Source organism: Plodia interpunctella, chromosome 28 (genome assembly GCF_027563975.2).
Source record: "Plodia interpunctella isolate USDA-ARS_2022_Savannah chromosome 28, ilPloInte3.2, whole genome shotgun sequence".
In the NCBI taxonomy this organism is placed as follows: Eukaryota; Metazoa; Arthropoda; class Insecta; order Lepidoptera; family Pyralidae; genus Plodia; species Plodia interpunctella.
In genome coordinates this window covers 139,041-163,732 of record NC_071321.1, presented here as the reverse complement: position 1 = coordinate 163,732, position 24,692 = coordinate 139,041, and the positions used below count along the sequence as shown (strand labels likewise).

Sequence of the window (24,692 nt, the reverse complement as noted above, 5' to 3'; positions counted from 1 at the left end):
AGTTTTTTTTACCGGTATGTGTAACATATGCCAGTAAAACAGTTTTTTCAATAAATGTGTAACATGTAACATTAAAAAAACTTGAGTTTTTTCGATAAATATTAAATATGTAACATAGGCCAGTAAAAAAAAATTGAGTGTTTTCAATGTGTAAGATATATGAATAAAGAAACGTGAGCTTTATCAAGAATCGTGTCGCGCAGCTCGTGAGCACGCGGAGCGCTACTCCCCGGTGCGGAGGGCGGAGTGTGAGCCTCCGCGCGCGGCGCACGATATCGCCTCCGCGCGGCTCGAGTACCAGCAGCTGCAGGTCGGATATACTACCGCAACACATTCCAATGGAACAGGGAAAATATATAAAACTCTTTCGTTACTGACTGACTGACTGACAGACAACGCACAGTGTATTGGATTTCCTGAAATTCCCACGGGAAACGGATTTTTACTCACATACGAAGTTGTGGGCTAGTCAAACATAAAACTCGTAACGCGTAATTTTTTTTTCACGATGGGTATACTATATGAGAAGAAAGGGTCAAAATGTGGGCGTTTCTAACGTGCCACGTGTTTGTGTGTTTCGTGGTGGGGCTTCGGTTATTTTTCCGAGATTAAAGGTGCCCCATGTCGTTATCCAAACTTCAAACTACATGTATGCGAAATTTCAAGAAGATTGGTCGAGTAGATAGAGCGGGAAGGGGGTAACAAACTTACTGCACTTCACTGTACACAAGTGCCCTGTGGACCAGTTTTTAATATCATTGTTCAATGTTTATGGGTACAATAGATAAAATAAAAAATGCTAAATAATCATCACGTTTTAGTCTGTCTTTGTGGCAAACTTCATTAAAATCGTTATCCGATTTAATCTTTGTTATATTACTATAGATTTATAATGAAATGAAAAATCTTTGAATATCCACAAACATGAATACAAGTATTATTATTTAATATGTTGACGACAAATTGACCCGAGTACAGTTCAGCGGCGGTGGTGTAATGGTTAAGACGCCCACCAGATCGAAAGGTTCGAATCCTACTCGTGCCACATGAGTTTGTATATTGTTTGTATTTGTATCTGACTCATGTCTAGTTTTCATCGACCACCACTTGCTTCCGGTGAAGGAAAACATAGTGAGGAAACCTGCACATTTGTTGATTATAAACTTGTGCGTGAAATGGAGAAGGCAATGGCAAACCACTCCATTAATAATGCCAAGAAAGTCATTACTGTGTGTAATTCCACGTAATGACCAGGAGCCTCAGCCATGAGGAATACGAGTATAGGACTAGGAAGACAGTATAGTGATGTAACGGTGTCGACAGCGCGGCCTGGAGCGACGCAGCGCGCGCGCGTCGCCGCCGCCCGAGGCGAGGCTGCACACGCCGCACGCCAGCGTGCCTGGTATGTCTCACTTTATTATTATATACATTCAAAGGGTTCATTCATTCATATAAATAAAGGGTTTCTTGTTTACTTTGAAATTCAAACAAAATAATGATTAAAAATAAGTACCTGTTAGGTAGATTATAAGTGGTGCTATGTATTCTTTGCTAACAATTATCGTAATTTGTTTCTGCAAATAGCAATAGGATTAATCTTCGAGCATTTAGATCACAGTCATTACATTCTTTCAAATTTCAACAAAGACAAGAAACTTTTTACGCTGTTCTTAAGTAAGGTTCGTTAGTTGTAAGGATGGTTCCCGCCCCCGCAGGGTCGCCGACGCGCGGCTGCGGCGCGGCGTCGCTGGAGCTGGGCGCGCTGTCGGCGGAGGCGGCGCGCGCGGTGCTGGCGCGCGCGGCGCTCACGCTGTCCGACGTCGCGGCGCTCGACCTCGCCAACACCAGGGTGCTCACGCAGGTGGGGTTGTCGCGTCCTGTTGTTCTTTGGAGGTGGACAGGTGCGGCCGCGCTGTCATTACGATTTTTGTAATTTTAACAAGGACTATAATTATTTTTACTATATTCTAGCGGTCGCAATGCTCTGAGTACCACCCTGGCATTATAGGTCTAAAATATAATTAATTTTTGGCGTACAGGTAATTGTGGCTTTTAACAAAAATCATTATGCCATAGTACAGTATGCTATAGTGGCGTGGCGTGAAAAAAAATAGAGGTAAAGCCGGACCAAAAACACGGATAACGCGTAAATTTCTCTTCTCATATACGTACTACGACCTATGTGACGACAAAAAGCAATAAAAACAAACAAACCTTTACAGAAACACTACGCACAATACACTCTTGGCAAGTTAAATTTCACTGTTTACGATTTTTTAGGTTTCACAATCAAACACAACACAAATCACAACAAATAAATTAGCATAAAAAAACCGGTGCAATGCAAATGCGCGCGTTAATTAATGAGTGTGACTGATTTTGACAGGACGCTAGGCAGAATCGCTCTGATTGGTTAATAGTTGCCAAGCCAATCAAATCCTTAATACCTGCTACAAAAAGATTGGAAGGTGATTTGAGATCGGGTTATAGGTCGCCGTATATCGACGATTGGTTCTATGTAGTGGTATTAAGCATGTGTGTGTGAATTTCATTGATCCTAATTATTAAAATTCCCAAAAACATAGGCGGGTTGTCGGAACCGAGGCACGATAGTAAAATCTTATGTGTGCGTTTGCGCGATTTCAAATGCATTGCGTATTTAGTATTACGATATTAAAGAGTGTCTTTATAAAGCGCGCAATGTAATTATGTGACTCACGATAAAATTGTCGTTTTATATGGGCTCGTTTTTAATATTACTAAGGTAGGTAATGCGATCGTTCCTCGGCTTACATACCTATAATAGTAACTAGTAAGGATTTTTCTAAGAGTAGACCGCGGGGGTAAGCTATTATTGTTAATAATAAATATATATATTAGAATCTGTCAAGGTAGGCCGGCAGGAATCGTGTTGTATGGAGGCTTCGCCACTGGTATACATTATGACTTAAAATATTATGTTTATAGATAGAAACTCCACGCAAGTGCGTGTGACGTCCCACGTGGGACATTTGATTTTCAAGTGAGACATGTAAAGTCGACAGATTTTATTAGATAATATTATAGTTCTCAATTTTTTATTAGTTCTCCATTATACGATATGTCGTTACAATTGACGGCAACGATTTTGGTGGTCACAGTTTTTTTTTAAATTGTGACGGCTTTTTTTTTTTAATTATACTTTCCTTATGGTTATACTTTTCAAAATGAAGTACAATTTTTTTTCACTAATAAATAAAAGAAATAATGCCCGGTCAAAAAATTTAAATTAGCCAGCCAAAAATCATATATTATACAAATTAATTTCCTCTCTCTATTTACAGGATGTGGCACTGAAGATGGGCATCAACCTCCACACACTACTATCCCCGCACGTCAACATCTCCCAAGAGATCCTCAAAGCGATATCCTTCGGGAACTACTCCCTGCTTTCTGGTCACACCTCCCCCGCCAGCCCCGGCTCGCCATTACACCAAATAACTGAAGGACTGAGCTATCTTCACACAGGGTCGATAACCAGAGGCACCCCTCAAGCCAATGCCACCCCTTTAGACCTACGAAGCAACGTCGAAATGGAGACCCAATACCCTCAACTACTAATCCACCCTCAGATACACATGGTGACGCATCGGTCTCTGAATAACTCTCCTATTTCAAACCCTGGGTCCCCCTTAGACATGATCCAGGAAGAAATCAGCAACGGGTCATTCCACGAACGACAGTTTCAGAATTATGTAACAACGCACCCTCAAATCAGTTTAACAGACTGTCTCGGATCAGAAATTACTTTAGTAGCCTCATCGTCCGAAGATAGCATGGATAGTCTCGAAAACAATATGAAATATTCTCTACCTCAATTCGTTATATCTGAACCGTCAGACTTAGATGATAGGCCGTCGATAACTAAAGGCATTGGGAGGAAAGTCAGTCAAGAAACCGAGCCGCTACCTCAGACAGAACCAAAGGCCGAGGATTCCGAAATGCAGTCTCCGAAAGATGACGAATCGAAGTTTCTGACGGAAGATTCCAAATCGAGACGAGGCAGCGATAAAAGTCTGGGTTTCAGCGACGACTCGCTGAGTAACGATTCGGCTAACGTGTCGCCGAACTGCGAGCACAATGTGCAATCGATTTATTCCAACATTGTGTCCATTAGCTCGGGTTTCAGCGAGAATCGCGGCAGCTTTTCCGAACATCGGGAGTCGTTTTCGTTTTCTGACAGAGGCAGCTTCTCCGAACGGGGTGATTTTGGTCGATCATCGTTTTCGGAGAAGAGCGATTTCGGCAGGGGGAGCTTTTCTGAGAAAGGGGAGACCCCAAGGTCCTCTATTTCCGCTCAAGGGACCTTGGGCGAAGTTAGGGAGTACGGGGAGGACGTCTACATGCCCAGAGACTCCAGCAGACATTGTCTAGAAAAGTGCGACGAGGTTGAAAACGAAGATATAGATAAACTCCAAAGATCCACAATGGATTTGAGGTTGACAGAAATCTGTAGGCCGGAAGAGAAAATCCCTATACTGTTGAGTCCCCAAAAAGTATCTTGTGTACAGGAATATTACGAAGTGACGTTATCTACGGTCTGTTCCAAGTTAGACTCCCAAAGAATCGTTGAATTGCTCAAGGACGCGATCAACAGCAAGGTGCCTCCTCAGAATATATTTGTAGAAACACATCAAAAAGAAAGTGATGACACAGAAGCATTGACTGGGTTTTTGAATCTGGAATATTCCGGTGGGATCCAGATTGAATTGGTTGTGTGTGAGAATAAGCTGAAGGAGAAAAAGGGGTTGAAAATGAGGAGGATTTCAGGGGATCAGAGGGAGTATGGGAAGTTATGCCAGCAATTGATTACAAGCTTGACTGTGTGAAGTCCGCTATTGCGCTACGGAGACAATATGTAGAGACGATTTTTGAAAATTTTAACATTTGCCAATGATAAAAACCATAGAAGTTCTTCTTACGCTCGGTATGTATATAGAAAGTTCTTGGGTGAAATTTAAAAATATTCTAATTTTAGAAAGGCATTTTTAAAGAATTTCAAGGTCGCATCGCATCAATGACAGAACGAAATAAAAGTTCAAATAGTCAAGTTCACTCGATAGCCAGTGCCACGAAAGAAGTCGCCGGACAGTCGATGACAACTACAACGTGGCCTATCTATCATTGATAGTTCCACATATAGCGTAAAACTTCATTCGTGGCGCGGACTCTTTCTTCGAGGTTAATCCTAATTTTGTAAAGTCCGTTGTTTCCTAAGAGTTCTAACATGTAAACATTCTTCTGAAAATAAATCAAATATTAGTTCAAACATACAAATTTTAGAGTCCACGTAAGAAGTGCTGCAGACGTGGCGCTACTGTCGCTGCAAACAGCACTGTGGCCTATCTGTTAATGATAGTTCCTCATATTGCCACGGGCCTTCTTTTGTGGTAGGAGCTGTAAAACATTTATTAACAACTAATTACATTATTTAAAAAGTCAATTCTAATTTATATTGTGTAAAATCGTAAAGACTTTGTGAGATTGTTTACAAAATGAGACTTGTAAAAAAAAAAGAAGCACATATAATAACCATTTTCTGTCTATGGGCTGAAAATATGTGCCTATTTTGAAGGCCCGTAAATTGAAATCAAAAACATTATAACATTATTAAAAGTACATAACGTGAGAAATATACGTAATAAATTAAAATATCGGTTAAATATTCACATGTGATATTTCGTGTTGCAATGGCAAAAAAATGTAGTTAGTTGAAAATCCGTTTCCGACAATCGACACCAGCGTCGATGAGAACACGTATTTTTATTTATTGTTCACAAAATTCGTTCAAAAATTCCTAAAACTTGCATTTACTTCTGCAAGACCATTCCTATATATATTAAACCTTTTTTTATATTAATGAAAGCCTCTCCTGGCTCTTCTGAACTTCCTCCGTCCGTCGTGTTTTTCCTATCATTCCAATTAATATGAAAATTTATTGACTTTTATGAAATTTATAGGGAGCTAAGCGCAAGTTATACAAGTTATACGAGACAAATGGACATGCTTATTTTTTATTAGTAACATATTCGCGTTAAAAGCCACGAATATACTACATTTGACGCTCAACATATCGTCATGTTGCGCGTCAAATGTTCCTTAGTGTATGCATGTGAATACACGCGAAATGTGTATTGAATTTACATTTTTGTGCAATACTTCAATAAATAAATAGGTGAGTATATTATATTTTTAATGGATTGCGATAACTTACACTCAGTTCCTGAATCATTTCCATTCTAATATTCCTATTGTAAAAATAATATTCGATCTTAGAAAAATATGTGCGCATATCCCGAACAAAATACGGTTTCGTATCTGTAATTTTAAAATACCTCATATTAGTCCTAATTGCAATGCAATTGAGTTGTGACGTACTGTATAACAATACACATATACATATTGTACCTAAAAAAAAATGACAGTCGATCTTCGACGAAAACGCAATACGAAAATAAATATTTAAGAATCGACGTGCTCCAATTTCTGGGGCCTGTTTTGCTGTCAAGCTAATGTCAGTTTGACATTTCAAACGTCAAAATGACATTAACTAAATAGCGAGTGTAAAATAAGATTGTATATAATAAACTTGTATCTTTTACTGCACATATCTGTATATGATGTTATAGAGTTTATTTATTCCAAAAATATTACAATTCTAGACGATAATTCCATTCTAGCAAGGGTTAATTATTAAGCAACTTTGTAAATAGTTAGTTTAAGGTTACTTTTTTCTGTGACGGGAAAAAATTGCGATTTCTGATTTATTATAAATACAAAAACAAATAAGTTCTACAGTAAACGATATATCGTAATCGCAACCAAAGTAAAAACCGTTTTTCCCATTGATAGATACGTTTGAAGTTGGTTATACCAAGTTGTTATACAATATTTGGGAACAAAATAGTGTACGAAACATAGATGATTTGGATCAGATCAGATGATTATCCTTTTTTTCAACGATCAGTGTCTTAAAAACTTGAGATTCAGAACTAAGATTGCACTAATGTAAATAGGGTGATTGCCTGAAGAAAAAACAAAAAACGTAATGAAACTTGATAATTAAATGTCGCTTCAAATGGCTATTTGACTGGGTGATAATAAAATGCATAAAGGTATTTTAATAATCAAAGACGTTAATCTAATGTCACTATAATTTGTTAACTTTATTCGTTACGCGATTTAGGTAATATTTTCTTTTTCTGATTAAAGTGTATTAAGAATATTGACTCCAAAAATTCAAATTCAAAATTCTTTATTCAATTTAGGATGATATACATCACTTATTGACGTCAAAAAATTACTTAAACTAAGTCTACTGCCGACTTCCAAAGCGCAAGTGAAGAAGAAGCGGCGCAACAAACTTCACCGCAGCCTTTTCTCCAAGGACGTCAATTAACAAATATAGGTCTTATATATATATTAAAAATTAGGAGGACGAATTTACATCATTATTAAAAATGTCAAAAATTTGAATAAATAAATAAATAAAATAAAATATGTATTTCCAGTAAAATTATTGAAAATTGTCACACAAAATAAATATCGGCGCATATATACCGTGATGTCACAAATAACAAAATAAATTGTGACATCACGGTATATATGCGCCGAAAATTGGCAAAGTAAGGACTAAGTTATAAACACTACAGTAATTAGTCGAGTATCATTGTAACACTTGGTTGGCGAATAAATAATATGAATATCACTGTCATACCGTGTACATTATAAATATGATAATATATATTTAGATTTACATTTAAAAAGTACCTGAGTGACAATTTGTAAAATAATAATTCGTCAATTTTGTTTATTTGTATGATACTATTTTCAGTTCTCATTCAAGTGTCCATATTAATTCGGAGCGCTTTTTCCCTTCTGTTCCATTTGCTTTAACAAGCCCCATATAAATTACTGGTTTAAACATTTGTATAAGAACATGTGACTCGGTTTGTTGGCGACCACCCTATTTAATTATATTTAGTGGAATTTTCCCATTGACATGCCTATTTTAGTTCCTAATTATTGCACACGACTATGATCGTTCGTTTGTGAGATCTGACGTGTAGTGATGTGCGAATGAAATGCAAGGTGATTGTTAAATAAATAGATATAAAATTGGCTTTTTGACTGTGAAATAAATAAAATGCATAATGTTGTTTAAATAACCAAACGCAATAATTGAATTTCACTTTAATTAATGTAAATTAAATGATCTTCGTTCAAGTATAATTCATCTAAAACAGTGACGAAATTTCGACAACTTTTCATATAGGTACGTGTCTTTGACATTTTGAAAAAGTTCTTCTTTGATTGTTGCAAAATACAAAGCCTTGCTTCAAGCCAAATGGGGAAATAAAAAACAATCTTAAGTCACGAATAAAAATGGCATGTTACATGCCAGCGAGAAAATCTCCATTTTTGAAAATGTATTAGGTATGTATCTAATAAATGTATTACCTAGGTATCTATATAATTTTATCTTGTAATACTTTTATTCTTTTAGTATATATCGTTGTTTCTAATATATACATTACGCATTGTGGACCAATAATACCAATATTGGTTAATTTAGACCTTTTCTTTTGGAAGTAGTTAACATAAATCAGTTACTAAAATAGGTTAAAGTTGGATGGTCTTTTCCCGAAATTCATTCAAATTCTGATTAGAAAATTTTCACAAATATAATGTCCGTTTAGAAAATGGCACATCGCTATTAGTCATTAATACGAGAGATAATCACCTTGGATCTCATTTATTTTTCCTCTTCGCCGTACTGTTTGAACTTTGTCCAGTTCTACCGTGCGACAATGACATACGTCAAATTTGACATTTCATTCTCAGCCAATCAGCAAAAATAATATTTGGCGCGGATTTCCGATTTAATGATGAGCTATCAAAAATAATTTTGCACTTTATTTTATAATTTACCTATAAATTATACCGAATCAGAATATAAGAGTTTGTTAAAAAAATTGTATCTCGCTCGCACATCACTCACGGGCATAGACGAAGTAGCATAGACATTTGCCATAAGGTACGTAGAGCCAGATTATCAAATTTTAAAACTCTGTAAATATTATTTTAATAAATGATTCCGAATCGGTAATGTTATTGGTTTGTTTTATTTTATGATGGAAAAGTTTATTACTGTAAGAAACATTTTACTGTACTAAAACTTATTAGGAAAACGGCCAACACAAAAAGTTGTTGTGTAAGAAATGAAGAAGGTAAAAAATCTTTTCACAGAGACGTTTCTCCCTAGTTGGCCTAAATTGAAAAAAAATCTCATTCCACAGCATTTATTTTGAACCTGTACTTTTTGTAAATTACTCTTACTTGACATTTAAGTGGATCGGTACTGACGTGGACGCGCAACATTGCATTATTTCTCTCTATATTATGTGGGCCAATCCACACAATCTGATCCATGGGCTAGGCTAGAGGCCGGAGAAGAGTATCCTTATTTATTACTTATGTGAATGTCAATATCTTGCCGGCCCCAAATGTAACAGCTGGATAATGTACACAACTCAAAATCAAATCATTCAGAAATTCACAGGCACTTTTTCATATTCTAAATTGAATGATGTTTACTAAAGCTACCAATTACTAGCATTTCGGAACGACCACTGCTGAGAAGAAATGCCGAAAGAAACTCATTCAAACAGTGTCGGTCCCTATCATGCCAGAAGGTCTTACCATTTTTTAAATATAAATTTATGTATAATTTTTCATCAGTAATATAACAATGTAAGTACACAATAAAGTACATGGTTAAAAGGTATACTGAAACATATTATGATTGTGATCAAGTGCTGATGAAAGGAAAAAATATATATATGTATAATTAACCAAACAAAAAAAAACTTAATAAAAGATCGAGCTGACCAGTTCCCCCGGCAACTCTAACACATAGCGACGCGGATGTACGAATATTGCCTTGTTTGTAATACAGCTTCTATTTACCGCCATGAAAAACCAGCAATGTATACCGAATCCGCCAAATTTCGGTGTTAATGTATAGACGGCATTTAATTCGACTCCTTAAAAAAATTAAAACAAAAATAGTTTATTAGGTAAATGATTTTTTACAAACATACAGGTATCGGGATTTACTTCACAAGTAATAATAATAATAAAACTACAATAATTGCCGTGTCGACGGAAGAATGGTGCCATTACGTGCCTACGCGAGAGCAGAGATCACGTATTATAACAATAAATAAAGGGAAGCTTTGACCGGATACCAGGGACGTGAGGGAAACAGCCGCCCCATAGGAAGTGGTCGGTTAGCGTACAATATACCCATGGGTGGGCAGCGGGCAATGGATCTTTGGCTACTGAGGCTTTTGGCTAAAGAAAGGCCAAGATTAATCATTATTACCTGATTGGTTGATTCTCGCGCTTCAGCCAATTAAATCATAAAATATTTATATAGTAGGTACATGGAATATGGAATTACAACGACTTCTGAAAGAAACGTGAAATTAAATGTTGATTTTGAACTGTCTGTGAAATGAACGTCCAATTTTGTTGTTATTACAAAATGTATATATTTTTTTTACATTAATACATTTGGTATTCGATACTCGGTAATCCAACACGTGTTCATTAAAAAGAAAAAATATAACTATGTATACTTTGTATATTTCTGAAAAATTCAACTCGGTTTTTGGAAATGGTGTTATTCTCTCTTATGAAATAAAACATAGAATAACTTGAACATTTTAAAGAAAAATAAAAAGTTGTATGGTATGTTCTCGAAGACAATGGATATCTTGATATTATCACGAACAACGGAATAATCCAAACAGGAAACCTTTTCTTCCTAAAGTATGACGAATAAGTGTGCGCGCGTCAGGTGACAGATGCAAGAAAAATAAAGTATCTACTTACTAATCTTTGATACCTACCATACAAAAAAAACAGCAGCCGACTTTAAACGGAAGTGTGCACAGATAAAAAAATCTTTTGTTCTCCTACAATGTGGTGTAAAAAATAAGAATTTTCGGGTCTTGCGTAAAGCCGGATTGGTCCTTCGCTAAACAGCTTATTTTGGGATTTCAAATTAGGAACATCCGTTAAGGTTAGCTGTCAAAATGTGACAAGATTTGGCGGTCGTGCAAAAAGTGCAGGACTCGCCAATATTTTAATTCCGTCGTAGCCCTAAGATAAGTAGTTAAATCGAAAATATCTTTTGAATATTGACAAAAAACGTATAAAAATCTTATGATCGGAAGTTCTCTAGTACTTGTTTTCGTTAAAGGACACCAATTTAGTTTTATTGTATAGTTAAAACATTAAATATACGAAGGTAAGTACTCACAATGTAATCTTTATTTTACCTGCATCATAAAGTAAACATTTGCATTATTGGTGTGCACTTTTTATCTTATCAGTTGACATTGGCTCACTGGGACACTTTCTGAAACCAGAATATAAGTATCATAAAAATAGTAACATTAAAATATACTCAAAATCTAGGATCAAAAGCGATTACCTACTTTAAATCAATTTTATTAGCTATTAAGTATAAGTGCAGCCATACCGCTAAATTATATTAACTATTTGATAGTTCTACAACCTTGAGAAGGTTTAAGACTCCTGTCCTGTTTTTCATAAACGCTTGCGCCGATGCACGTGGCGGCAATTCCTACGTCTTTATAATCTGTTTAACTTTTTCTCCACTGTCCTTCCTGCAGCCAAAACTGATACGCCATTTCGATCTTTATTTCCTTTTTAATAGGATCTAAATCGTTTCAAACCAAGAAAACTTCGATCGATTTTTTTTGTCGTTTGGAGCTTGTTGAGAGAAAGAGGACAAACGCCCTAATTAAGGGTTTCCAAAGTTTGCCAATTATCCGATTTTGTCGTTTCCTGCTACGGAGGGTTTGACAAATATTTTTTTGTATAAAATCGATCACTTCCGCCTCGCTCCTGTTGATCGATTGAGGTCAAAAATAACGGCATTCGGTCACATATTGTGGATACAATATTAAGCGTTTATTGAAATAGTAGCATATCTGATTGAGGTTCACACAGAAAATAATATATTATTTACTTATTATTTGAATAGGTTTAAAAATAAATTAAATTATAACTTATTTTAGTTCATTTAAAATATACATATGTACGTACATGTATAGTTTATATTTATGTATGTATATTAATAAAACATGAATAAAGCACATATTTTGACAGTACCACTAATGTAAGTATAAAAACAAGTACGCGATCAAGGTCCAAATTTTAATTTCAAGAGGCGCGGTGGTGGTCCTTTTGTCAAGTCAAGACCGGGTTATCTAGAAGTCCCAGGATCGATGTTGAGACAAAGGGTCTTGACTTGACTGAAGGGCAGACGAACAAAGATGTGTTCCTAAAGGCTCCACTTGTACCTGCTAAGGTACCAATATTATTTATATTACAGGGCCTCAATAAAGACATAATGAAATTTGTACCTAGCTATTCCGACGACTAAACTACCTACGTGACTTACACCTTCTCCTAGTTATGAATCATTTAACAAAGAAATACTAAAACGGAAGAGCCAATTTAAAAACAGATATTAATAAAAGAACTCACAACCCCAACAGACACACAGACGCCCGACTTTTATTATTTTATGAAAGACTTTTGTCACCGGAAACGGAAGCGCATTGTAAACAACTATGCTCTATGGTCAAATACTGTCGTAAAGTTTCGGACGTCCTTTAATTGTAGTCTTCCTTTTTTTTTCTTCCGGCGAAAAATTGAAATTAATTTGAAAATTAGCAGGATGTTGATGTGTGGACGGTTGGAAGAAGCCTACCCTTCCAAATCACACAGAGATTTTTGGTAGCAGTCCAAAATGTAATCCTGGATACGCATACTCTGTTTACCTACGAAAACAAGACTTCTGGATTAACCTGAGCGATTTAGGCGGTCCTCCACTTCTAACCCTCGCCCGTTAGCACCTGAACTATAAAAAACCGTGTCGCATATTTCGTAGTCAACAACGAACATAATACCTAGTAACTAGGCTGCTGGATACTCATATGATGAGTCGAAGTAGGGGTAGGTAGCTACTCATAATTATGTTGAGTCGAGGTAGCTATAAGCGAAAGCTGGTGTAAGTTACCTAAGTGCTGAAATAAGCAAGAGATTACACGAATTATCTATCATATCTACATATTGTATTTGAGATAAATTATGTCAAAGACAAAAAATGTGATAAAAACAGGTACAATTTTTGTAGCGTAGAACCTCAAATCATAATTAAAAGAATTATGGATAGTTCAATATTAGAATTAAAAATAACAAAACCAATTAGTGTTTTGTAATGGTTTTTGTCATAAATTGAAATTTTAGTGACGTTATATAATTAACTACGTCATTAAAGTAAAAAACTGTCTTCAAGTCTCGGCGACATACCGCCATTTTATAAATACAATTTGCGCGGGAAACCGAAATAGCGGCGGAAACGAGCGCCTAATTATTGCTTAGGACAAATTCAAATTGAATATTGCGAAAACTTTCAACGCAAAAATCTACTCTACATATTCACGAATAAAGAATATTTTTCTAAATCAAGTAAAGTCGCTTGCGATGTTTTATCCGAATGAAAATATACGGAAACGATTAGTTTCAGAACCACATGCTGACAGGCAGGATGCGAGAAATTCATTATTGATTCAAAAACATTCTTTGCCTCTTTCTGTTCTATAAGAAAATAGGTGTGAGTGAAAGAGAGAGACAGCGGCACCCGCATCCGGGCGCCGGGTTTGCAAATCCGTTCTAAATTTGTTTGAAATTAAATACCATCCATATTACACAGTATTGTAGACCTTAACGCATTACGATATGGTGCAAAACTGAATGCGATAGAAATGGTTGTAGGATGTTTTTTGAAATGGAAGTGAACTAGACATCTGCGTTCATTCAGCCTTAACTTATTTGAAGTTTCATTCCACGTTGGACCTTCGTAGAGTACGTACGCGGTCACCCATTACGTTTATGTGGTTTTACGATATCAGTGATCGGTCAGTGATTGTGCTATATTGGTGACAAAAGGTTCATTGAAAGGATTATCCCTGTGGTTTTTATGGTGAGTGAGATTATTATTGATAATAATTTGCGAAATATTACACGTGGAAAATCAAGAACTAATTGCCAACGTCACCACAAGGTGGTCACCTTATAAATTCAAATAATTTATTCAAAAATTAGACCTTCACATGCACTTTTTCTCGTAAATTTTTATTTTTATAGTTTTTTCTCACAAGCTACAAATTACTGGCATTTCGGAACCACCACTGCTGAGAACAAATGCCGAAAGAAACATATTTGAACAGTGTTGGTCCCTATTATACGTCAGTTTTCACTAAATAAGATTTATTAATTTATTACAACGTTGCCGCCTCCTTTTAAAAAAAAGTATATGCTTCATCGCGGGCCGAAGCCAAGCGTAAGAGGGAAGTTTAATAAGTTGAAGCTGAAAATATGAAAATGTGAGGGTAGACGAAGTTAGGGCAAGTATTAATTGTTACTGCCTTTTAGATCGAGGAGAGTATAATCTGGTATGTCTAAGGTATTCAAGGTGTCTCTTTATAATAATAGTATATATAGAGGAACATTAATTGGCTTCTGTGACCTGTGCACCTGTCTTATTCACCGGCTGAATCAATTTAATTTAGATTTAGAGTGTCATCAATATTTAGAGAGCAGCGGGTGACTGGCCAGATCTTTTTCAGTTTTTACATAAATGACACCGGATTTTTACCTAGTCAACTGTCTATCTGATTTAGATTGCATTAATTGTGACACGTAATTGAATCACTTGTAATGACCACAATAACCAACTACTAATGAAGGAAATAAGCACAAAATCACAACAAAACCTTTTTCATTCATCATTTTGTACCTCGTTAATATTTCATTCCGATTCGCTCCAATAAGAAAGTCTGTCTTTCAGTTTCTTATTCTTTCACGGCTAATCCTTTGATTGATTTAAATAAATATGGTAGGAATATAGTTAAATAAATCAGTGGCCGGGCTATTTTTACCCAACTAAATTTAAAAACAGACTAGACAATTTATTACTATGGGCAAAACCGCGAGCAACAGCTAGCTATAGATAAGCTGATACGTTCAAAGTACACAAATAACGACTTCCCTATAAATCATATTTTTTATGACTCATCCTCTAACGGATACCCGTAATTTCGAGACGTCAATTTAGGCTGCACAGCGCGTTTCCTTCGTCTTAAAACAATTAGCGTAATGGCGTCCCGGAAGCGGAGAGAGCGCGGGAAGCGGCTAACAATGGAATAGACAATGGCGGTAAATTGGCGCGAATTAGACTTTCTTCTGACCGAGTTTAGTATTTTCCCGTGAGATTTTACCCGTATTGTGGTATAACGGTGTGATTGTGTTAATTAACACGAATTAACATCTACTTTTAACCGGAGGGTTTAGTAATTGAATTGCAAAGCGCGATCGGTTAAAATATTTTAAATCGCGAATGAATGTTGCGTAGTTAACTAAGTGAACATATTTCACGTAGCGGCAATCAGAGACAAGTGCCAGTCGAGAAACTCATTAAACATGCCTTTAAATTCAGAGATAATAAAAAAACATAGTTATCAATAAATAAAGGGGTAGGTAGATACCTAAAAATAATTTTGATATTCATTTTCTGTACTTTTTGAGTAAGTATATTGCGCGTTTTATGCAATAAAGAGTACTGTATTGTACTTTAAATTAATTCTGTTTGCATATTTCTTGCAACTCAGACTGAATAGAATGGAACACGAAAAGAGGAAATTAGTTACAGAGTTTCAATAATAGACACACTTCGCAAGAAGCTATTGACCTAATTAAGTACTTTCGAAGTTTCAACATGGGTGAAGACAGATTTCATTATGAAATGTTACCTCATCTACATGAACCAATAATGATCTTCGTCACTGACAGAATATAAAAACCTGTGATCTGGTTGATTATCTCATCAAGTATGCGAGTGAAAAGGCAATGAAAAACCGGGTTGCATTCCGGGAGTGCCGGCAGACATGGAAACTTGAACATTAACGTAGTGCATTTTTGACGTTTTACGAATTTTCGTTCGTCACGTGTCCTGACCTGACGCGAGTTAAACATTTTTTACCCATCACTAAAGTGCACAATGCCGCTAAAGAAATTTTCACTTGAAAAAAAATATTCCGAAATATTTATCTATCTGAGTCCCGGGCTTGGCTTCCGTGGGAATATTGGGATATGTCACTCAGGAATAAAGTAGCTAAACACAAAAATTCTTTTATATTTTTGTAAATTAGGTAAGTACAAGTAGAAGGTGCGACACTTTCTTTTCACGTTTGTTATTACTAACACTGGAGTCAGGTTTTATTCAAGCCGTAAACGCATATGGAATGATTTTTACGACATTTAGTGGCCAGTAGTCACGTACACACTAAGTAGCGAACTTAAACTTTTACTGTCAACCACTGTGCAGGTTTCCTCAAGATATTTTCCTTCGCCGGAAGCAAGTGGTAGAGCATTCACTGATAAATCATTGTGCCAAATAAATATCTTGTATAGCGCTCAAAAATATAGCGTCTATTATGAAGGTGGCATCGTCACTAAATATATAATGATATCTACATCAAAAACAATACAATCAGCCATTTAGACCGCTTTAGGCGCAGGCGCAGACGCATGCGGATAATAAAAAACCGACGTTCCTTTTTTGAAACGAGCGGAAGTGTCGATTTCGATTATGGAACGTCCGTCCGTTGGCGGGAAGGTCGGTTTCCTGTAAATGTGGCGGGAACAGTCATGTACTGTTTGACCCATCTTGTCTTGGGTTACATATCTACTTGGCACAATTTACAAAAGGATATCAATCGACAATCATCGGCATTTTAGCTAGAAGATATCCTAATTACCATTTCAAAGAGAGCAAAAGCCAATAATAATTATATATGCTAGTCTCAAAAGACAAAATAATACAAATAATTTATTTATAATAATTTGTCGTCTATATAGATAATGGTACGGAACCCTTCATGCGTCCAATTCTATTTTTCTAGTAATATAACAAAGTGGTCAAAAAGTACTTATACGAAATCTACAAGAAACTCAAAGTATACGGAGCACGCACAACAACCACAATACTTTCACTCGCGCGGCGGACGGAAGCGAGCGCAGCTGCCGACGCAAAAACAGGCACGCGGCAAACGTCATTACAGTTATTTACTTCGGCGGATAAGATATGATACTGCGGCGAACTTAGACAGATATGTCTGGGGAGTCCGTTTCTACAGGAAGTCTATCGTTGATGGTGAGAGCTGTCCTAATTCCAATCGTATTCGTGGACGCAATACGCTCAGAGGTTTAAAGCTATTGTTGTCATAGTGCACAGGTGTCTGTATTCGAGAAACCAGGGCCTTATTGGCCTACTTATAGAGGCTAATATAGTCTATTCGAAGGCTAGTCGGGGTTCAAGGCCATTGTGGCTTATGGTAACCTTATACAATATCATAGCATGGCTGAGGGTCGTGACCACCAGTAGCTGCGGCTCATTTGACAAGTGCCTTTCAGGCAACCGGGCACACGCTGAAGGACAAAAGATATTAGCTAGATGGACACAGATATGATAAGAACATATCCGCGTGAACCGCATGGAGAACACTATGAACTTCGATTTTAATACACGAGAAGAGACTGGACAGAGCGCTAATATCTGTTATAAAGCCACTCAACCTACTAGGTCATCGGTCTTAGGTTCCTTTGTGTTTAGAGGTGAGGTAGCTCAGACCATAGAACACTTTATAATGACATGCCCTCGGCAGTATGCCCGTTACTCAGGCCTTCCGCAAGATTTGTATAGACGAGCGAACACCTGCCACCTAACAGAATATTTTGACTCAAGACCCTGGATGTGGATCAACAGGGTGTTACAAAATAATGGCCATGGTAATGCTGTATCAGTATATCGTATTGGTCATCACAAATTTTGCCAAGTCGAAATTCTAAGAAGAATGGCCACGAACCTCGGCATACGGACGGAATACGTCTATACATATAAAGTATCATATAACCTTTTATTAAAGTAAGCACTACACACATGTTCAAATAATAGGTCATCCATATAAAACCGATCACACTAATTTCCACCCATATCACACAATGGCAGAATTGGCTCCGAAACGGAAACCAAGTATTACAGCAAGGCTGCCAACTGTTACAGAAGCGCAATGCTGCCAACAATGCGGTAGGATGTCCGCCATTGGGAGAATACAAAAAGTTTGGACTCCGGAAACGGATGTGGGCACAAATGGGAGCTAAACGGTTTTGTTATGTCACTTTGTATGGGTTTTGTAAATAGTACGCGAGCGAAAATAATCATGTGCTTTGTACTTGCGCTTCGTTTTATACATAATTGGGTCCGCCAAGTTGTTTTAGTAACAGAATCGATAAAAAATCCGACAGCTCTATCAGTACCTGCGGGAAACGCACGTCTTAGATCAAAGTCTACATATACGCTAATGTTATAAAGAAGAATGTGTACGTTTGTTTAAAATTAGGTACAATTCAATTTCAAGTGTATAATCAGAAGAAAATGACTACTCCAGACCCGGCCATCAAAAACGAATTTTGTAAACTTTTGAAATACCTATCTAGTAACTAAATGATTTGTATATAACGCCGTTCTTAGAACTATTTTTATCTTTGTCCATGAGCCAACCATAGTTATAGGGAAAACTCTAACTGAAATCGGGAACTGTAACAATGGATAGATGTATTCATTACTAGCCGCGTCCGGGGCCGCGCTCTCGTGAGAATTTCCGGATAAAAAGTACCTTATGTGGAAAAATCCGTGACCTAAACATACATATAAACATAACATAGGATTAAAATATGTATAATAACTTCTATTTGTTTTATTGTATCTAAATCATATGGTAATCAAATAGGTACTGTAGTACCTACATATGTTTTATTTATTCAAGCTGTTGCGAGCAGCTCCGCGCGCGGTGGCCTATGTCTGACCTCGTGTCATTAACTATAACCTAGGTATATCCATTCCAAGTTTCATCAAAATCTACCCAGAGCCGTGAAAGCAACTTTCGCAAACATTAAAGAAGACAGAGATTTCATTTGAAATAAGTAGGAACTTGTACTCATTTCTAATGTAATTTATATTTTAAGTTAATAGTTAATGTGTATGTACATTGATAAATAAATAAACATCGATCGTTCCAGACGTTCACATCGGCCGCGCACGTGGGGATGCCGACACAAGCGCGCTGCGACCGCGTGCCGCCGGCGGACGGCGCTTGGCCGCTGTTCGGGTTGCAGGACGATGATTTACCGTTAGGTCAGTAAATAACCCCGTTCGATAAATCCAGAGCAGAGCATTGTTTAGGCTAAAGTGTGTTTTCTATCGCACTTTATTTGAAAGAAAGAGACACAAACAAAACATTAAGTAATAGAATACATACCTTTTTAACTTTTTTATGAATAGGTTAAATATAATGACAAATCATACAGTGAGTTAGCCCGAAGGTAATTTCGATATTCGTACAAATACATTTTGTGGACCAAGTGAACCATTAATCTGTCTATCTGTATACGCGATCGGATTTTTGCACGATTTTCACCAATAGATCGTGTGATTTCTGAGGTAGGTTTAGATGTACAATTTATTATGGTTTTACAGGAACGAACGCTAGTATGTATATACCATGTTGTGTTGTAACATTGTTTTGTATGTCAATAAAATAAAACCTGTCCCTAACCCCGCAGACCCGCGGTCGTGGGGCCGCGCGGAGGTGGGCCGCTGGGTGTCCTCCCGGGGCGGGCAGCCCGAGCGCTTCCCCATGAACGGGAAGGCGCTCTGCCTCATGACCAAGGACATGTTCGCGGCCAGGGTGCCGCACAACGGACACATCCTGCACCAGGTTGGCAACTGTTTATTGACGGCTTGATGTCTGGAAAATCTTCGTTTATCGCCCAAATACTAGTATAGTACCAATTAAGTTATATCTTAACACAAATGTTTTCCCCTTTCAGGATTTCAGAAGACGGTTGGCGAAAGCGCTAGCCATACAGGATTTCTTCGAAAAGATGTCGCCAAAGTGAGAACCAGTAACATTGGATTATGCCTAGACATATGACCAGGCTGCTATGACAATCCTACCGATATTTAAATTCGATGACGTTTGAAAATTTAACAAAAAATGATTACAAAATTCTCAACAACAATTTAAGTTTTTCAAAAACATTCAACAAAACACATACATATTGATTCTGAAACATGTTCCATGAACTGTGGACAAAACTTTAGTTTCTCAAGCAAATAAGATCGCGACACAAGAATATGTAGTATATATAATCATTGCGTGAATGTTGACATGTTCTTTTTTATTGTGTAGGCCAAATTACGCTGGACCGCTTACATAATATGTACACTATATGGCAAGTGGCAGACGTACATGGAAAGTATTATATGTGCCGACCCGCCATGTGTGTGTACGAGGTGAAAATGTGACTCCTTTATATAGACTGCCCCCAATTGCATTAATAACTTTAGCTGGATCGCAATATAATCTCGATCGTTCGGGTGTGCCAATGGTCTGACATACGATGCCGAACACCGAGCGAAGTAGATGAGAAACAGTAGGGAAGTGGACCCTGGGCTACGACACCCTATGGCGGTGGAAGAACACGGGAGAGGATGAGATATTATATCATATACAAAAACAATGATCAGAATCAAATTGTAAAGGGGAAATTTCCGAAATTATAAATATAGAGAGAATTATAGTGTAAGGGCAGTGTTACCATATTAAAAAATAAAATTGGTAATTTAAGGAGCATTGTTTTGTATACTATTATTGCCAAATTACTGGCAAAAATTGAGTAACGTTGTAAATATCATTTTCAATGTAAATGTCAAAGTTTTGGCGCCAAAACTTCGCTTCGTATCAGTATTAAACATACCATAATACTTGTTATTACATACATAGCTATATTAAGTTTCATGGGGAATATTACTGCAACATTATCCCGTCAGGGGGCAGCACTGTAGAGTGACGTATTGGCGGTAAACAAAGATGTCCACAAAACGTGAAAAATATCCGTAATAATACGTATTTGGATGTAGAAATCTAAATAACAACGAATTATTACGAAAGGAATTACGAAAAGGATAAAAAATTTACGAAAAGTAAGTCGTGAAATTGGCGCTATATTGTTAACCACCAATCAAAAGCCAGACAGCGCCATCTGACCCGAGCTTTGCGTATTATTCCCTATTTAGTTTTTATTTTTGTATTTTCTCTAGTCAGGGTGTAAATAAATAGTTTTAAATATACATTTTGGTTTTTATTTAAATTTTGTCATCATCCCTCTATGAATTTGTCTAAAACTCTTATCGTGTTGATTAGCCTAAAGGCCTTTGACGTGACTCGGGACTACCACAATCTGGTGGCAGTCGTCGCACGCGCACTAAATTAAAAAGTTTAGTGTGCAGGTTTCGTCACGAAGTTTTCCTTCAAAGCAAGTGATGTTCACAGGCCGTCAGACGATTGTGAACCTTATGATATTAAGATTAAGCCTGGGCCAAGCCGCACATAAGCGCAACTTCTTTTGAGAAGAGAACAAGGAATACCACAGGAGATTATGCTGGTTCCCTATTTTTATGCACACAATTTTATGTCACAATTGAACATGGCATACTTTTACTTATCATAATAACAGTTACGCACAATAATAATTTGGCATAATGTTTTAGGCACAATTTTTTACGCATACCTACCATAAGCATAACAATTTTAAGCACCTAATACCTATTCTAAAACATATTGGCGTCTTATGGGTGGCTCGAGGGCCGCCCCGCCGCACCCTGACCTAGTTACACTATAATTATGCTTATTGAAAAGGTATGCCAAAAAACAAGTATGTCATAATATTATTATGTCAAAAAAACATATGCCTAACTCGTTATGCTAAATTAAATTAGGTAGGATAAAAAAAAATATGCGAAAAAAAGGGATCCCGATTATGCTGCACTAGACAATTGATTTTATTAGAATATATTATAGTTTTCTGTTGGACACAGTTGCCAAAATATAAAGGAAACTGTGACCACCAAAATCTTCGACTACATTTCGTAGCACATTCTCATGCGGTTGTTATTCCGCTTTCTCTCTTAATTTAAAGAAATTGATAAAAGAGTTGGCGCTAGTGTGCGCCGTCTCAAACGGGTACTACACAAACTACATTTCATAAGAAAATAATATGGTTGCCCCATCCGAAAATGAAACAACAATTATTGCTAAAACATTAAATATTTATCATCCTTAATGTTAACAAGGCATTACAAGGCTGGACGTACTTTGTACTGTAGACTGGGACTGGCCCACGCGTGGGACTGTCGCACTGTTGGCCCACTGCCACAACTTACTATACTAACAATTAGTAATTTATATAGCGGATATTATAACTATGAAACAAAAAAATATAGCGGATGCTGGGCTTCAACGGTTAGGAGGCAACCGTGAAAACGAGCAAATGAGAGAAAGAGAGACAAATCGAATGTATTTCACAGATCTAAAACAACTCTGGGCACATACTCGTAAGTATGGGTAACATTCTCTAGATTTATCTACTATATTAGGGCCAACAGCGCGCAGATCACTAGATCTATCACATTAAAGGTCATAGCAGATTATACCGTGGGGTTAGCACGAGATTTTGCCATCGACAACATTTATATGGAAAATGAACAGCGCGCCATCATGAAAATATTGACTTTCATTTTATAATAATATGCGATTGTGTTTTTTGCAAATCTCGTGCTCACCGCACAGCACCGCTCCTATATGACAAAAGAACATTCATTAAAAATTAGCTTCGAATCGTCCTCTGGAGGCGTTGTGACTATGTTCGCAAAAAAGCTATATATATATATATATGAACAAAAATATCTTTTTTTGTGAACATATTACATAAGACGTTGTGACGTCACTTCCACCTGTCATTTAGTATGGAGCGTTTGGATGGGCCCAAAAATATGTTTTTTGACTGGTGTTTCTATTAATTTAAGAGCCTTCGAATACAAACAAAAATTTCTTATCAGTGTAAAATGTGTCTTTGGCTAACTTACTGAGGTTCAGATTTCAATACACATAACATTGTCGGGTAGGAGCGGTGTAGTACAAATTTGCTAGGACCCAGGAGCGGCAACATGTCCAATAAGCAAACATTCGAAACATTTAAATTTCAAATACCTATTTGATACAAAATTATTTTTAAGTTTATTTTTCTCATATTAAACAGATTTCGTAAGCGACATTTTTATCATTGTGTAACAAAAATCTGTGTCAAATGAATGATACTTATAACTGTTTGATCTGTTCGTTTTGATGCTAAATAAGAAATTAATAAAGGTTCATATTTGTATCAAATAAATATGAAAAACATATCCAGTACGTTTAGTTTCATCAAATATAATTTCACCTAGAGTCTCCGATGATATGTTTTAATTATTGTTCATTTATAGAAATACATTTGCATAGAATATTAAGAGAAACAATTTTTGCTTTTCAGAAAAACAATTCAGAATGTTAAAATATGAACCAATTTAACTATTTTAAGTGCGACGTGTAGAGGAGTTACGACCGAACCTATACTTAGTAAGCATATTTACAGATTTTCTTATTATACAATAACTCACCATTCATAAAAAATATAAAGCATACTTTATAAACGAGCTACGTGTATGTTTTGTCCCTGTCGCCCTTTACAATATTTGACATTGACAGAACGAAACAAAATATACATTAGCTTAAAGTATGCTTCAACTTTTTTATAAGAGGGTGGGCCTTTAAAGTTTCGGCTCTCGTATAAGTTAGCTGCGTGTGAGTAGAGGCATTGAACTTGACTTTTGATAGATTTTCACGAATTGTATGGTTTCTTTTTTTTGCAAAATTAAAAAGTCAGTTCATAAAATAGTATTCACATTATATAATATATTGTCACAACTTGAGATATTCAACTTAAACAAACATTGGACATTTTATTTATCATACTTTATTTTTTGGTAAAAAATATTTTACGTTTTGACAGCTTATATAAGATGTATTGTCGAATGGCTGGATCAAATATCGGCACACCTAAGGATGTTTGTTATTTAATATTTTTTACGACTTACGTTAAAACTTTGGAAAAATATAGTTTACAGCTATTATTTGTTACATCTGCATTATGTGGTTAGATTGTATGTTTATCACGGCATTTGGTCGCGCGGTTAATTTTTTGTGAAATATTATTTTTTACAAAGAACAATTGTGACAACTCTACTTATCACCATTATCAGATCAACAATGACTCTCACTTATTTTAATACATTTCTATAATACGAAGGTGCTAATTTTGAGACTTTATAATTAAGTACAAACTAAAGTCTGTTTACTGACATAAATAATATTCAGAAGTTTTGATTATATTCATAAGTACAGTAAATATATTCATATAATATAGAAAGATCAAATATAAAGTAAAATAAGATGATGAATCTTGATAAATTATTTCAACTTCAACATAGGCACCTACAGTGTAAGAAACTCGTGTAAAAACAAGTAATACTTAAAATAATAATAATAAAAATA

General features: G+C 36.3%; 2 protein-coding genes across 6 annotated transcripts in view; both read left to right on the top strand.

Moving 5' to 3' along the window:
- Sik3 (Salt-inducible kinase 3) overlaps positions 1-9,153 on the top strand; it is a 39,626-nt gene extending 30,473 nt beyond the window's left edge. For all 5 annotated transcript variants that reach the window (XM_053765766.2, XM_053765764.1, XM_053765765.2 and 2 more), the window contains 4 exons: positions 204-310; positions 1,324-1,402; positions 1,716-1,861; positions 3,324-9,153. In XM_053765766.2, coding sequence (XP_053621741.1) covers positions 204-310; positions 1,324-1,402; positions 1,716-1,861; positions 3,324-4,868 — 1,877 coding nt within the window. In that variant the 3' untranslated portion in view covers positions 4,869-9,153. The remainder of the gene's footprint in view (positions 1-203; positions 311-1,323; positions 1,403-1,715; positions 1,862-3,323) is intronic.
- Positions 9,154-13,993: 4,840 nt separating this feature from the next.
- On the top strand, positions 13,994-21,394 carry edl (ETS-domain lacking). Its single transcript, XM_053765769.1, has 4 exons — positions 13,994-14,125; positions 19,282-19,396; positions 19,825-19,979; positions 20,092-21,394. Exons 1-4 carry the CDS (start codon positions 14,123-14,125, stop codon positions 20,158-20,160), a joined length of 342 nt encoding a protein of 113 aa, XP_053621744.1. The 5' UTR covers positions 13,994-14,122; the 3' UTR covers positions 20,161-21,394.
- Positions 21,395-24,692: the final 3,298 nt, after the last annotated feature.

What these genes read in the sequence shown, in the direction of transcription:
- edl (XM_053765769.1), top strand. An exon ending in GGACGATGATTTACCGTTAG is followed by an intron (nt 19,397 to 19,824) that starts GTCAGTAAATAA and finishes CTAACCCCGCAG; the next exon opens with ACCCGCGGTCGTGGGGCCGC. An exon ending in ACGGACACATCCTGCACCAG is followed by an intron (nt 19,980 to 20,091) that starts GTTGGCAACTGT and finishes TTCCCCTTTCAG; the next exon opens with GATTTCAGAAGACGGTTGGC.